This window comes from Falco peregrinus, chromosome 7 (genome assembly GCF_023634155.1).
Source record: "Falco peregrinus isolate bFalPer1 chromosome 7, bFalPer1.pri, whole genome shotgun sequence".
NCBI lineage: Eukaryota > Metazoa > Chordata > Aves > Falconiformes > Falconidae > Falco > Falco peregrinus.
This window is the reverse complement of record NC_073727.1, coordinates 42,147,789-42,164,591: the sequence shown is the minus strand read 5'-3', so window position 1 is coordinate 42,164,591 and position 16,803 is coordinate 42,147,789. Positions and strand designations below refer to the sequence as shown.

The following is a 16,803-nucleotide window of genomic DNA, read 5'->3' as shown; positions in this document are numbered from 1 at the left end:
AAGCTTTTAAGCCCAGTCATGCAGTCATTCACTGCCTCTACTGCCAGGCAATCTCCTGCTAGCCAGGCCCAGGAGTACTTAGCACCCAGGTTAAGCCAAGCATGGGAGCCTGCAGCCTCGTATGGGTGCCAGGGACCCAGAAAGGCTCTCTCCTTAAGAAAACCAAGGTCTAAATGGGTAAACACAACCAGATAGTTCTTACTGCATGACACCTACTACTGCTACTGTTTCTCCCATCCACACATCACCTCCCACAAATGGCACCTTTTACTTCAGTCTCCACACAACTGGTTAATAGTTAAATGTCACCCAAAGCAGAAAAACCTTTGCAAATCTGCAGCAGCCCTGAGCTCCCTGGTACCACGCAGCCAGCAGAGCAAGTGAGGGCCTTGGGAGGAAGCACCGGGTATGGTGTACGTGGGTGTGCTCCTCTCATTGCACAAGAGATGGGCGTTACTGGAGTATCGTTCATGTTTCTTATTCCACACGTGACCCTGTCACCTGCTCTGCAGAGGAAAAGACATGTAACAAGTCACAAGCGAGACAGGGAACAAGCGGACAAAGCTGCAGTTGGCTGATATAGGAGAACCTTCGTACACCATCAAGGTGTGCTTCACACCGTATTGCTCTGATTCTGCTCTCTTTGAGGTTGCTGAAGATTTGAGTGTTATCTTGTCATGGGAACCAGGTGTAAATGAGGTAGAAAATACATCTGTGCTGCTTAACCTTCCACGAGAGAGGGCAGACTGGAAGGTGCAGTGTCTTGAGGTAGTCTCAGCCCAGCTCACTGGAGGACCTGTGCCCACGGATGGACCCAGGGTTTGCCAGAAGCAGATGTCCTTGCTGCCCTTCCCAGGGCAAGTGCAAGTCTCTATAGGCCATCCAAGCCAATGGAGAACCCAGGTATACTGCAGATAAGCCTGCATGTTTGGATTTTATATGGAAACACAGCCCAGCTGCTGGACCTGTTACATCAATCCTCAGCCACTAACCTTGCCTCCTCTCTTGTCCCAGGCAGCAGTCACATATCACTGTCCACTGCTGAGAAGCTAAGTGGCAAGTTCCTAGCTTCCCATTACATATTTCAAAACTCAGGCACTGAGAAAACCAGGGCTGTGGCACAGTCACAGTGGTTCCCCTGCTCCACACGTATTGGTGGATTAATGAGAAGAGACCTGGCTGTGGAAATTAGCCCCATTAATCTGCAGCCTGAGGCAATGCTTCTGGTTTTGCATATGAAAGAAATGGCATTCTCTGAGATTTCTCATAACCAGTGAAAAGCAAGGGAACTGAGGAGCTCCCACTGGAGGATAAAGTGCCTCCTTGGTGCTTTCCATGCAACCCTTGTCCATCAGTGGATGGGCAATTTCATTTCAAATCAGTTATAGCCATCAAAGCAAAATGCCATTTGCTTTAAGGTCAAAATGAAGTCCCACTGTGTTGCCCACCTCTGGGCAGGAGGAGGGATTTAGTCAAACTCATTGCATCTATTTCTTACTGAACAATATAATCAAGAAAAATAATATAAATATTGCCAACTATTGTTTTTGTAAGCCTCTTGTACTCAGCCTGACCCCACAAAACTCATCCAGGAGGATGCCTTAGCCCTGTCCTCTCTGTGTATCAACTGTATGCAAGTCCTTTACTTCTTCAAAATGTTCTTGATCAAAATGACTCATCTCCTCTGTGAGTCGATCTGTACACTGTGTAACCATATCCAGGAGATATCCATGTCTCACTAATTCAGGTAGATGATGGAAGCTGGGACAGTTGGCTTGTTTTAAAGCCTCTTTCAGCTGTTTATTGGCAAGACAACCACTTGTAAGGAAGCTTTTATACACTCAGATCTTGGTGTGACCTTTGGGTATACCAAAAACAATTAGCAGAAGTAAGGAGATTAATTTTGCCTTAGAAGGGTGTTTGAAACAATGAAACTGAAGGACTTCCAACACACTGTTGTCTGTATTTTTTAAAGGATCTGGAAAGTTGACAAAACTGCAGAAAGGTCCCATAAAAACTGCTGCAGGGTTTGAGAAAGCTCTACAGCGCAAATCTGAAGGATATCAGCCCAGATAAATTACTACAGGGAAGATTAGGAGATGACTCAGAGTATGGGTGTGGATTCATTCATGTAGAGGAAATGTAGAGCTGCCACAAGAGGCTCTTGAAAGTAGAAGAAATAGACATTAGGAGAAGTGGTAGCGGTACAAGCTGAGAAAAATAAAATGTGGAAATAACCACATTGTTAGTAAAGTCATTATGAACATTTGAACCATGGTGAAGAAAATATCAAGCTAAATGGTGATCTCTCTGCTGAGATCTCCAATTTGAAAGGAAAAGCTTTTTGGGTGGTGGTGGTGTATGTGTTAACTAAGAGCAGAAGTATTGTAGTCAAGCATGCATTGCTGACTGGGCTCACTCCAAAACTAACCAGCTGAAATTCCATTGTGGACATGCAAGCAGACTAGGTGATTTCATGGACTCTCCTGGCTTTGTGGATGAACCTATGTGTCCATGTTACCTGTTTTCCTGAGGAAAAAAGAAAAAATCACTTTTCTGCTTGACGTTCCCTCATCCTGCAGTCCTCACGTGAGCACAGTTTCCATCAGCCTCACCAAAGTGCTGTTCACATCCTCTGCAAGGCCAAGGCCAGGTCTCACTCTTGGCCCTTCTGGCTCACATCATATCTCTGATGTGCCAGTTCCACTGCTTCATTGCAAAAATAAGGGTTCAGCTGCAAGACAGGAAAAGAATAAGCAGCTAAAAGGGCCCAAACACATCCAGAGGCATTTAAAGAGACAACTCCTCCCTTTCTTGGGCAAGCAGCAATATTTAACTACAGCCAGCCACACTTTGCTCTTATCTGCAGTTGTAAAGTTGACCCCGTGGTGGCCCTCGATCGCAGCCTCCCAGAAACCCAGCCATGAGCATCCATCTCCCCTTGGCTAACAGCAGCAGTAACCCTACTTCTACACAAGAAAACGTGTACACAGATTATGCCTCACAAATATCAAGTCAAATGGATTTTCTTACTTCTTATACTTCTCTTTTTTTCATATCATATATGAAATACATGATATGAAAAAATATATAATAGCTCCAAAAATAATCCCTGAAACTCCCCTACCTTAAGTATTTTTTGAAAAATAACAAAAAAAACCCAAGAAACTCTCCAGTCAGTTATAAACAAATGACGGGAAAATCCTGCACCTGACTAACTGTAGTACTGTGGCCAGGCTTTGTCTTTGGGGATTTCCTCAAAGTTCAACTTCTGCATGAGTGAACTAAGAGCCAAACCAAAAGCAAAAATCGGGCTGTGCTTGGAGACGGGCGAGACGGGTAAATCTGCGACTCCACTTTTACTGACCTACACCAGAGAAAATAAACAGGTCTTTTTCGTGCTGGCTTGAAAAAGAAATTTGAAAGGGGCTTGATTTCTCAAGAACAGCTGCTCAAAATCTTATTTTTGGCAGGCTGCTGGGGACTTTCTTGCTGAAAGTGGAAGAAACGCAAGAAGCTGACTCACATTTCAAATAGCTGGTTTTCAGCCGAGGAAACCTTACTTTTTCAGTAGCATTTTATATTCAGTTAAATTTTTCATGATGCAGAAATCATTTCCAAAACAGTTTCAGTCTTCCCTTCATTCTGCACAGACAGAAATCCAAGCTATTTTTCCTCAGGAAATTTACCACTTTGACCCTGACAGGGGCTCACCGTGGAGCTGGCTGGGGGGGCAGCAGAGTCGAGCAGCACCCTGCTCCCTAACCCCGACCCTGCATAATGGGCATGCCACTGCCCCTGTCCTCCCCCCAGGGAAACCCACCCCCATGCTAACTTCCGAGAGCCTACTTACGCAGACCTCCAGGCTATTATGCTTAGTTCATTAAAAGATGCCCCAGGAAAGTGGTAGCAGGTACCAGATCCCTTCAAACTGGTAACTTCCTTGCATGGACCCCAGGTACCTGCTGTGCCCAGGCTACAACCTGCTCAGGCAGAAACCTGGTCCCTCTCTCAGCTGTGGTGCCCTGATTTGGTTGAGCCCCAGGCGTGGCACTATGATAAGCAAGGTTCATAATAATCCTGCTAATGGCTAGATCAACAACATCAGAGTCGATCAAGCGTGCCCACCCCCAGAGCCCAAACCCAGGCTCTCTATATAGAACACACTGACACAGTAACCTTTCTTTATACAAAACAATTGACTGTTTTTCTAGCATTTAAGCATTCGTCACTGGTTTTCAAATCAGCCATCTGATGTTTCCCGATTTATATATAAAGGGCACAAGCTTTTGCTTCAGGAGAGTCACCTGCACAAAGCCTGTGCTTGAGGAAGCCGTTGATGTCCACCACCCTTTCACGCCGGCGGTCAGCCGGGGGCAGCTCTCCTGCCTCCAGCGCCACTTTTCTGGTTGGGCTTCTCCATTCTGATCTTGGTAAGACAGTTTGTGGTTCAGATGCTATCTAATGAGCAGGTCCTTCAAAACAAGTGGAGGTGAGAGAGACAGCAGCTCTGTTTGTTTTAAAGAAGCTTTGAAATATAATAAATCAGGAGGATACTAAAGGCAGAAAGGGAAATTCCCTGGGCAGGCTTGGTCTGAGGGGGACTGCTAGCACAGCTACAGGGAAGTCCACATCGCAGAAAAAGTTAGGTCCATCTTTTAAATACATTTCATCAGCTTCACAGATCATAAATGTTCCCCTAGACTCTGCTGGGTAAGGTGCTCATTTCAGGGTCCCAGCTCTTGTGTTTTTTAAGCTTCACAGCTAGAGGAAAATGAAGGAGGCTAGGCACCCTGCGGGGAGCAATGCTTTTTAAGCCCGTTATTCTCACAAAAATGCATCAGAAATCTCCTACATTGTGTAGGCTGTTATTCAGAAAATGCTGCCACTCTCAACAAATGCCAGCTGGATGCATTGCAATCTAGGATGTAAACAGAGCTGGCTTTGACTTTTAGCAAAGCTTTTGCCCAGTGGACCAGACAGCTCTCTTGTAGCAATAGAAGGAAAAGTTTTCTGGACCCCAGCAGGCACAGAATAGCTTTTGAAGTATGGTGTACCCTGGTATCTGGTGTTTGGTTTTCAGCTGGATTTTGGGGTTGGGTTTTTTTCCTGCAGCTGTTCTGCATGCATGCATCTAAACTCTGTGTGGCTCATACACGTAGTAAAAATGATCACATTCTCCTCCTGCATCCCATCCAGGTAATTGTGCCATGTATTTGGAAATGCACCACAAATCAGACTAATGTTCTTTTTCCTGGCAGCACTGGAGGAAGGGACTCTGTGCTGCAGGGCCCAAAGGCTTTGCTTTTGTTCTTAGAAAGACCCTCTCCTCAGGTAAAATTAACAGCCCAAGCTCTAAATCCTAGTGGGGGAGAAAACATACCAGCTTTCCCGAAAGAGTGTCTGCTACAGTCTTAAACTGCAAACACCCCTGGACAGTCTTTCTCTTCACACAGGCAAAACATTCAGCCCATGCACAGGTCAGCCAGCCTACCACATTTCATTGACTTTTTGCTTTCCTCCTACATTCAAACAAGTTAGCACTTCTTCATAAAGCCCACACTTCTTAAATTACTCAGGGGGGAACTTAATATATCAGTCTGAAGGTCTGGGAAATAATAGGCTACACCTCCTGATGCAGCCTCAATTGCAATATATTGTCATACTGATGGACAAAGTGCATCTTGTGTTTCCCATCAATGGTACTCATTTCTGCTGAGAAGTGACTTATCAGAGAGAGCTGACTGAAAAAGAACAGAAAGATCTAAATGTATTCCTATCTAATTTCTTCTCACAGTCAGTTCAGATGTAGTTTTTAATTTCCATTGTTTGGGGTACTTAAAAAAGTTTCAGTTATTGTATTAGATACACTTCCCAGCAGAAATTCCCCTACATAATACCTATAGGCAGAATTCTTAAAATTGATTTGCTGCGTCACTTTTGTGATCCTACAGTGCAGATCTGGGCTTCTTTTTCTGCTGAAAAGCACACAGAAAAACAACAATCCTTCCTGGTTCTTTGGAGTGTTTTTTTGCTTTGTTTTGTTTTTTTGTTTTTTACTGGTAAAGTTACTGGCAATTGTAAATCTTGTCTTTGTTTTTCTTGGCCCCTTCTTGGGTGACAAAGGAAGGTAAATGGTAACTCAGCAGCTGACACTTAAAGGAGAAGAAAGACTGCACCTTTAATGGAAACATTTTCATCTACCTTCTTTAGCAGACCATTAAAAAAGTATAACTTTAAGGACTCTTCCTGGAAAAAAGAGAAATTAAATCCAGAATTTTGAGTATAAACCCATTCAAGCATTTTTCGTCTTCCTTATGTTGCGTGAAAAGACTAAAGCAATAGCAGAAGACATCAATTCACTTTTTTAGTCATTCTTTAACATGACTGTATGGTGCTTTACAAGGAAAAACCAAGATAAGGGTCTCTCTGGATATGACCGAGAGAACTGAGTGACATGAAAAGCATAGGCTCCAGCAGAGAGAAAGGCTCTTTTCCCTTCAAGGACAGCAAGCTCAGAGTTCTGCTGCTACAACTTAATGCAAAAGGGCACCATATGTGTCGCAGCTTGCATGGATTAGACAAACATTTGTTAATTGATGCTATTTTGGAGGGTAGAAGATGCCCCAGAAGAACACTCTGGATTCTTACCAGTAATCTTTCCTTTGAACACTGCTTTTCTGCCCATGGGGACAGAAGGTGAAGTACTGGTAAAACTGAAATCGTTACCAGTGTGTTAGTCCTGCTTTTTTTAGGGAAACAGTTTCTAATGAAATAAGGACCTAAATCAGCCCTCTTCTATATTTTTTTCTGAAGAAGAAATAAAATTAATAAACTAGGGGCTCGGAAGAAAAACCTTCTTATAAAGGCATTACAATTGCAACCATTTCTGAAGCAAGTGGCATCCTTTGCCATTAGAGATAGAAACCTGGATTAGGCAGCTCGTGAGCCTGATCCAACCTGCTAATGCCTATGTTACTATGTTATATGTACACTGTTTTTCCTCAGTGAGATGGCTGAAGCTGAAAATTCAGCTCTGTTCAAGGCTTCCATGAGCTGCTGAGTATTTGGATATGGAGGTAGCTGTGGTCATCTGTAGGGGCTTCCCACCACCACAGGTCTTCACAGATCTTGGTTTCAATTGCAACTACAAGCAGAAGTTCCAGAATAGCACAGGAAAGGATGTTCCCCAAATTGTTTCTAAAATCAGGAAGTAGAAGAAAGCTGGTAAGACCTCCAGAGCTAATAAAAGTGATAAGCCTCATTCACAAGGTTTGCCATTCTTATTGAGTGCTTCTGCCATCCAGATTTTTTGGGGCTTTCCCATCCTTGAGTATATTTTAAGTACAAAGTAAGGGGACTATGCGTGGCTGTTCAGAGAACCACAAACTCTCAAGACCAGCCTACACCACAGAAGCCTTCAGGTTGTTTGAGCTTGTTGCTTGGGGATTTGCTTTGTAGACACCTCACCGCAATCAGCATGGAGAAAGGGCAGGGCAGCCCCTTACATGGGCATTGTATATGTACCAGAACCATTATGGATGCAAATTATAAATTCAGTCTGCAAATCTGCCCCAGGTGTCTGATTTTTTTCCAAGTAAAAATGACAGAATTGTGCAAGCACACAAATGCTGCCTGTCTGCGTATATGGATGTCTGTATATGTAACTATGCATTTAGTGGGATGGATCTTCTTGTCTTTTCTTTATACAATGCATTTTTATAAGGACACAAAATAATGCTCAGATAGCTCTGAGCCTCTGGCCAGCCTCCCCAAAATTCAAGTTTTCTTGTTCAATTTGGAATAACTAAATGGACTAAAAATAGCTTGTTTAATGAAATATAGTGACTCACTTCAAAAGCAGAATCCTGCTTTATCACCATCAGTTCAGAGCAGTGGCTGGGATGTTGTCTGTAACACTGGCTGTATATCCAGTGTCATCTGATAGCCCTGGAAGACCTTCCCAAGTCTGGGAGCACCGTCTGATTTCAGCTCCTTCCCAGAACAGAGTGCACAGGCTGAGAGGACAGGTGGTGTGTGGAGAACCAGTTAGAGCTCCCTGACCTTCCTCCTGGCCCTGAGGTTTGGGACCTGCCTGCAACAGCTTCCAGGTTAGAAAATACTTGCAAAAGACTCTTAGTCCTGTTAAGTTTCATACTCTGGAAAGATTTGTTTGGCTAACCTCCTCTGCTCTGCCTCCAAGGGTATCTCTGTCACGAGAACCCATGATAAGATGCCACATATGGCAGAGGCAAGAAGCACTGAGAGGTCTGTGAGCTGGCTAGCAGTGGTCCCAGGGACCAGCCAGCATTTGAGGAGACCTGAAGAAGAATGAGGCCACCTCAGGCATGGCTTTTCCTCACCTTGCAAAGCCTGTCTTCTTCATCAGTCTTTTGTCCTGCAGGTGGGGAGGATGGCAGAGGTGCTGCTGTTCTAACCTTGCAGCCAACTGAGGCTCTCATCTGAGGGCATGCTGAGGTACCTCAGGAACATGTCAAGACAGATAAAGTGCCCCAGTGACTCAGGCTGATAAATGCAAATGGTGTTCAGCCTATTTAAAGTGCAACAGGCGTGAGTGTCAGTGGCATGTCACAAATTTTATTTGTATTTGGGCTAATGGACACAGGTTTTCTCATGTGTATTCTGGTCTCTGAAGGACTGCAAAGGCTTGAAGTCATGTGTGAAATGTTAAAACTTCCAAGTGAAAAATATGAAAAAATAGCTTGAAGTCACCCAAAGGTGGTGACAAATAAGAGTTTCTCAGGGATCCAAGAGAAGAGATTTCCTGGCTGAATGCTAGTTGTTGAAGCATGAATGTGACAACTGTAGGCTTTCCTCTGTGTTACCAGACAATCTGAAACCCCACCTCTGACTTTTTCAAATATACTGTGGTTTGTAATCACTAAGTACTCAGCTACTGCGGGGATGACACAAGTAATGTCATCTCAGCACTGAGAGAAGACCTAGTGGGGCAACGATGACCAACATGTCCCAGAAAATGGGGAATTCTGGTCATGGGAATGAGCAACTCAGCAAAAGACATGCAGTCACTTTCAAAAGAATGACACAAGTGAAGCCAAGTCACTTGACTGACAACAAAATTAAGACCTCCTTTAAAAGAAACTAAGCATGTCTGAATTGTAGAAAACTTTTATGCTTGCACAACAAGCCACTAGGCACTGAGGCAAGATACCAGCCAGCTGCCATGGATCATGTCATACTGTCAGTCACATGAACCGTCTTTGCAGAGAAAATCTCTCTGATGTGCCTTTTAGACAGTTACTCAGCAGATCAGCTGCTGTGGCCCTTGTGGAAGGCTATCTGTCTTCCCCATTTTGTACCATTATGTATTCTTAAACCCTTGTTCTCAAGAGTCATTAGCAGGGCTAAAGAGAGAGACAAGCAAAGGCCCCCAATCTCTGTGAGGTGAGAGTGGGAAAACTTCTACCTTTCCATAATCCAGTGTAGATTGTTTAAAGTCTAAAAATTATTATACTTGGTCAGATTAAAGGGACTGGGTTTTCCCTGCTTGCTTGCTTATTTCGGCTCAGGGAAGTAGACCCCGCTTCTAGTTTATCACCCTCCCACATGCAAACAAAAAGCATAATACCTCAGAACCTGCCAGTTTCTCTCTGTGGACAAGGAGGGCATGAAGAAATGTCACCAGCAATTGTTTTCTGAATGCACAGTGGGCTGAAACGTCCTCTTACAAGCACCACTATTCCGCAGCCTTCGCAGGAGCCTCTTCCTGACACATGCCACCACAACTGCAGACCTGCCTCTGATCTCATTCCTTTTTTACCTTTCTGCCTTCTGCTTGGTCAAACTGGAGGCATAAACCCAACTGCTGCCTGGGCCTGGGAGTGTTTTGCACTCACCATGCCCTAGGCAAAGCAGGGGAGAACACAACTCAGAGCATCCCCAGGTGGCATGATGGGAGCTTGAAGCAGCTGTTACAAAACGGTCAGGAGAAATCAGATGTGGGAATCCCAGGCTGCTTCTGTCATAAAGGAGGCATGGGAATGGTACAAACCCATGCTGCTGGAAGGGTCTTAGGTGAGCAAAGAGCATAAAAGAGCAGAGTGAGAGCTATTGCTGGGGAGAAGAGTTTAAGAGCAAGGTGCTACTGTTATGCGAGCTGTATAGGCAGAAGGAAAACGGTGATGTTATTTCCTAAGAGCTGCACAAGAAGAATGTCTTTATCAAGAACTGAAAGAAGCATTTTTCTATGAAGAAGAGCAAGAAGAAGTTTTTATTCCATCTCATTTTATTTCTTCATCTGGAAAATACACTCCCTCCAGTTTTCCTCTTACACTGAAGGAAACGTGCTACCATTCATGTTGTGTATGCTACTCAGTATGTACTATGTGTTTACCACATGCATATAGTGTTGTGGGAAACAGCAAACATCTGAGCCTGTGGTTTAAGCTCCTTTATAGTCAACAGGGAGAAAGTGGTGGTTCCAGTTGCAGAAGCTCTCTGAGCTGTCTTAGGTTCCTACTGTAGGACAGGATTCCTCTCCATGTAGACAAGCCTTGCTCTCTCTCCGGACTATGGAGAGAGTCTAGATGACTAGCTTGGATGTAGATGTGTCAGTTTAGACAGAGAAAACAGCCAGTGGGTGTTATGCCCACTGCACTGACAGGGATGTCTCACCAGTTCCTTGTGATGCCCCCTTGGACTGTGTCCACTCTCAGTCTCAGCTTTTGACTGCATCCTCTTTGGGTGAAAGCTGTTATTTTGTGCTGTGTTTGAACAGCACCTTGAGCAATGAGGGTTCAGTCTGTGCTCCTTCAGCAAACCCCTAGTGTTGCCACATGCAAAACTGATTATAGCCATCGTCCCAAAAAAATAAAAGTATGTTTGTCTCATGATTTTGTGATTTCAGTGTTGGAGTACCAATGCTAGTGTAAATGGCGGGACGGAGGGAAAAAATAGAGACATTTGTCATAGGTCAGAATCTCTGGCAGTGCCAGTCAACATGTCGCCACAGCAGTGACTGCTGCTGATTTCTGCCATCTGAGACTCTGGGCCTTCATTCCCAAGGCTCTGACTTGGTGAAATGACTCTCCCAGAGATAGTTCCCATGGTTGTTCTAAGAAGGCAACCTAGAAGTTAGTCCCTGCTGCACCCCTCCGCAGCTGTGGCACAAACTTCTGCCTGACACACAGGCTGGATTTTGGTGAGCTGTGGGTTGTGTACAGCAAGCAGGCAGCGTTCAGGTGTGAAGAAGAGAAGGAAGTATTCATCTTCAGATGCAGTAGTTCTCTTATCCTTGTGTGGCCCACCAGCTTCCCTGTTGCCACTTTCTGGTGAATTTTGGTGACATTTCACATAGCTGTGCGGTTGTATGCCATAGCATTCATCTGCCATCTTATGTGGGCTAGCTTAGGCTTGTGTCAGAATGTGGGAAGTGAAAGAAGAGGCACCACCTTGTATTTAGACCATGACCACATTGTTTTGAATTGATCTTCTCCCCTTTGTCAACAGACCATGCAGTAAACATGCAGCACCACAACAGTGAGGCCAGGTTTGCAGGAGGGAGTGTGCTGAGAGGTGTGCATGTGTGGACACATGGAACGAGAAGGACATATGTGCAGGGTGCGTCCTTTGTGTACTCCTACCAAGAGGAATGAGGTCACTCTTGGTCACAGGACACCACAGATTTACTTTCACCTAAGAGTTGTCTAAACCCAGTTAAACACCAGTAAGCACTATTCCTGTTAGAAATCCTGAATTGCAGGCTGTGACAGCTCTGGAAGAAGTAGATGGCCTGTAAAAAATCCAGACCACCAACTGAGTTCTTTTATTTCTTGACAGGACTCACCAGTAAGTGGCAACTAGACAAGATGTAGAGATCAAGGACTGAAAGGGACTACCGTAAAGACACATTCTGGCTTCTTTGTGCCAGACAAGCTTTAGCCATTTTATATTTCTCTGCTTTTAATCTGCCAAAGAAAGAGAACACTGCCTCTTTTCCACCTCATCTCCTTTGTCCATTGCAACCTGTGTGTTCCTGGTGGAATGGCAGCCTCTAGTTAGAGATACCCAGAAGTAATGGAGAGTTCCTTTTTGGGCAAGTGTTTTTTGTACCACTGGGACATGGCCCTGGTCTTGGCCTCCAACATCCCTTCCTGTATGATCAGGGAGATGACCCCCCACTATCTGCTCCACATTTGCTTCAGAATAAGCAAGCGAGAAGAGGCATCTCACTCCTCTGAAGTATCATGAGATCAGGTGTAAGAGTCACTTGAGGCCATCACCTACCCTTTACCCAGTAGCAAGCTGGGGAGACTCTCTGAAACTATCTGTGGCTGTCAGAGCAGAGCCCAGATGACAGATCAGCTGTGGCTTGATGGCAAAACTGTTTTCACTGACAAGAAGTCCCCACAGTATAGGAGAGGATAGGATAGGATAGGATAGGGCCAGGTGCTGACATGTCAGATCCTGTTACCAACCCTACACAGTCTCTGCCCCAGCTAAGAGAGGAATATGCTGATTTGGAAAAGCCCTGGTCACCTCCCTTGCACATTGCCATGACTACTCTGAAGAAGAATACTGGCACTGCAGCCCTGGCAGGCATTATAAGGGTACAAAGATACTCCAGATGAACAGCAGCCTTTCATTCAGCAGAAGTAAGAATGGGAAAATGGAAAGGGAAAGCCCAGTCATGTGGCTATCCCATGTAGGAGCAGAGCTCCTTCATCCTGGGGTGGGAATGCTGGTGCAGGCACATGCAGCACCAACAGTGCTCCAGGAGGAACCTACAGTCTGTGCTCAGAGCTGAAGGGGAGTTGGGATTTAGGCTTGCTAGCCCTTGGTGACTGACACGCAAACCCATATCTCCGTGGCCTCCTTGGTTCCTCTTCCACAAGGAATTTCCAGTCTTTTCAGATACAGGATGATGAGCTGGGTGAGAAACACTTTACCCATCCCATGAAAAATTTCTGAGTCTTACAGATTTTCAAAAGAAATTTCTGTTCAGATTGCACAACGCTCTATGTTCCCAAAGTATTTCCCAAGACACTGGAAGGGAAGATTAAAGAACTGCACTGAGAAAAACAGCAGCAGGAAAATCAGGCTAGACAGACAGTTAATGTCAGTCACAGACCTACCAATATTGGGCCACTTTCCTGTCTTTTGTTGCAAACTAGTAAAACGAAAGTTAAATTCAGTGGGTGGATTTTAATTGCAACATCATTCTCTGTGATATCTGTTTATGGATATGTTGAGCCTCTAAGAAAAACATCTCCATAAAATGCAGAAGTAACTGTCCTTTTTCCCCTCTTGTGAAACATATTCCATGAAATCATGAGGGAAGTTATCTGTCTAGTGAGAAATCCATTTCCAGGAAAAAAACGTCAGGTTGGATGGGTCAAAGACAAGAGATATTGAACAGTGTGGAGGGGAAACATAATCACAGAAAACTGTGTGGTAGCTGCATAGCTCAATGCAGAAATAAAAATGTGCTAGAAAACATCACATGGGTTGCAATGACATGCATTCAAAATGTTTGAAATAAGAAAGAGGAGAATATTATTTACATTTATCTTAAGCCCACTCCTTATGCGTTCATTTCAAACCCAGAATGACATGTGGATCTTATGAAAAAAAAAATAATCTATGTAGTCATATGACCAGAGACATTATGAGAGCACATGGAGTCAAGGCAACTACCATAGGTTTGCCCATCAAACCATAAAGTGGATACTTCCCAGCCACTTCCCAGCTTGACTTGGCAATCAAGGTAACTTTTTTTCTTCAATTTAATTTCCCAGGTCTTTATGAGAGGGAAGCCAAAGACACCTGCTCGTGTTGTTAGTGAGCCTGAGTTTGAAAGCTGGGGTTCCCAAGCCCCTGACAAGGAGAATTAGCTATGTTTATAAATCTGAATGGAAGAAAAGGAACAAACTCAGCTTAAGCCAAATCCAGGGAGACGGCCATAACTGGACAGCATTCCCACCAAAGTCATAGATTCTCATTCTTCTATTTGGGATAAAAGTGTCCACAAACGGGAGAAAAAAAAAGAAGAGTGAGAACTGATAAAGACAGCCTGCAGCTACATTTCAGGAGAACCCTGTCCTTCTTGTTCAAAGAAAGCATGATGCGTAGCTTTTCCTCACTGTCTTCAAGTGGCTCTACAGAAACCTTGCAGACCTCTTCTAGCCTGTCTTCCCTCTTGCCAGTCTCTGCTGTGGCTTTGGATCTGTCTCCCAAAGGAAGAACAAATGGAAAACCATGTATAAACAGCTGAGCAGCTGGAGGGCAGGTTCTTTCTGCTTGTCACTTTTCCTGTCCACCTTCCATGGGCGTCTCTGACCTCCATGCTACCACTGCCCTCAGCTATGGGCACTGCACTAGTTGGGTAACATGGGAGTGATCAGAGCTGCTTGCTCCTCACTGAGTGCTCTCTTTCATCTACCCAGCTTCTGCCTGTCATATGTAACTTTCACCGGTATCTGAACTTTCACCAGAAACTGCATTTCTTACCCCACCCTACCATCAGACCATGGTCTGAAAGGAGAAAATGAGAGAGAAAAATAGAAGAATACTGTATCTACATAGATATTAAAAAAATATTTCTTTCTGGTAATTATTACTTGGTATGTTTGTCTCCTTGAAGATGTCAGCCAAATGTCCTTGCCACAAGCCTTCCCACTATGCACCAGCTGAAGGGTTTGAACCCTTTGTCATTGTAATGGTTGAGTCCAAAAATAAGTCACAGTGGCTTGCACCAAGTGCTGTCTCAATATTTGCATCTGAGGAGTCAGCCACTCCTCACCCAGCATCTCTGTCGGCTGCTGCCCCGCCTCTCATGGGCCCAGGAGCTATGTGCCAAGGGTACAGGTGGAAGCTGTTCAACCGACTAAACCATCTCCCTCCTCCCTGCTCTGTTACAGCCCATTTGACAGCTGTCAGATGTTCTCAGCATGGTGGCTGCTGTTGTTGCTGGATTCGTACTGATGGGAACTTTGCCTTAAGTGTTCCTGCTTTTAGCTGTTATTTGGACACAACAACAACACGTTCCCAAGGCAACACAAGTTTGGGAAGGTCTTTGACAATGTTTGGTACTTTCTACCTCCCCAAACACCAAGCGGACTTCAAGAAAATAATGCAAAGGTATTTGTATCATTCTGTAGCTTTCCATATGCTGACCAGCAAAGACACTGAGAAGGTTTGCGGGTCCTTCAGATGAAAGGTTTTAAGATTCATATATAGCAAAACCAGGGACCACAATCTATTCCCCCTTAAAACATCTTTACCCCCTTCTACAGAGAGCTACAGTCAGCAGGTACATTGAAGATTTGTTACTAGCTGCTCTTAAGTTGAAGCATAACCATTCCTGGAGGTGTTGAGAGAAGTGTGAGCATGCACACACTCTCCTGCAGGACAGCTGGTTAGCAGGAATCAGGTTAGCCAGCATTAATGGGGTAAAGCCCAGTGACAACTAGGGAGTCTGTAGTACAAATCAGTTCTGACATGTGCAAGTGCTGTCACCCACAATCAGCTGATATAATAGGATGGTTTCTTGGTTTTCTCTACACTTTTGTTATTCTTGCATATCTTAGGGGCACATCCAAACACCTCCTGAATTCTTGCAAGATCTTAGCAGGATTCATATTTTACATTTTGTATTATAACACTACTTATTAAAGAAAAGGAAACCTTCCTCATTTTCCTGTCATGATGCATATCACTTTTAATGCATCAGATTTGTGGAGAAGGAATGGCTTCTGCCCATGCACAAGATCGTTAGCATGTCAACGTCCTGTTAAAGGTTTGTGCAGCATGGCATCATGGTAAAGATGTGCCAGAGGATCTCAGTGATCCAGTGCCCAGTTGCAGTAAAGCAAATTGCACAACAGGAAACAACTTGCTGTGGCCCCATAAGTTAGCCCAAGGCAGAGTTCATTCAGAGCAGAATTCCACTAGGGACACAGTGAGATCTCTTCCTTCATAAAATTTTGTCTGGTAGTAGATCTTTGAATCATACTAACTTTTTTAGAGATGAGTCATGGACTAAAACTTGATTCAAGTACCACTTAGAGCAACTCGTCCCTGAATTCCAGCTTTGCAGCATTCCTGTGCAATATTTCTGTGACAACTCAAATCAAATTTTAGATGCTGTTCTCTTTCCCTTTTCTCTCTGTGTCCCCAGACTTGGCATTCCAGGCAAGCACCCTGATATTAAACACATCCTCTGTAACGATCAGGTGCAGCCTAGGTCATGCTTTTACCATCTGTTTTCTGTAGAAATGATTTGGGGAATGCATCATGTAGACTCTGTATCTCCTTTTGCTGGTACTGAAAATAAAAGGGATCACAATGAAAACCACTGGCCAGGCGCAGGGTAGTTTTCTCTCAGCTATGCTGAGTGCACAGCGGTCATGAAGAAGAGCAGACTGAAAGGAGTTACACCTCACACTGCCAGAGCCTGCCCACCCTCTCCCTGACACTCACCTCATTCAAAATCTGCCAAGGCACTTGTTCCCAACTCCTATTTAAAATCAGGGTGGGTAGGTGATTAAAAAGGCAATAGATCCTGAAGTATCTTTGAGGATCTGGTCCTTGGCTCCACTTCCTCACCAGAGCGCTCGGCAGTATCTCCCCAGCACAGCGCTGCCCGCAGTCAGTGGGGCCTGCTCTGGCCTCCCTCTGCCGCAACGGCACAGAACTCACGGCAAAGGAGATAAAACCCCATAAGTGGGCAAAAGCTGTTTCCATCCCTCTTCTCTTCTAAGGAACAGAGACTAGGGTGGTACTTTGACCATATAAAGTGTAGCCCTCATACATATGTATCAC

General features: G+C 44.5%; 1 protein-coding gene across 1 annotated transcript in view; it reads left to right on the top strand.

Annotated features, from left to right (window-relative positions):
* Positions 1 to 16,594, top strand: part of LOC129784886 (uncharacterized) — a 40,799-nt gene extending 24,205 nt beyond the window's left edge. The window contains exon 4 of the mRNA XM_055810530.1: positions 13,779 to 16,594. Coding sequence (XP_055666505.1) covers positions 13,779 to 13,874 — 96 coding nt within the window. The 3' untranslated portion in view covers positions 13,875 to 16,594. The remainder of the gene's footprint in view (positions 1 to 13,778) is intronic.
* Positions 16,595 to 16,803: the final 209 nt, after the last annotated feature.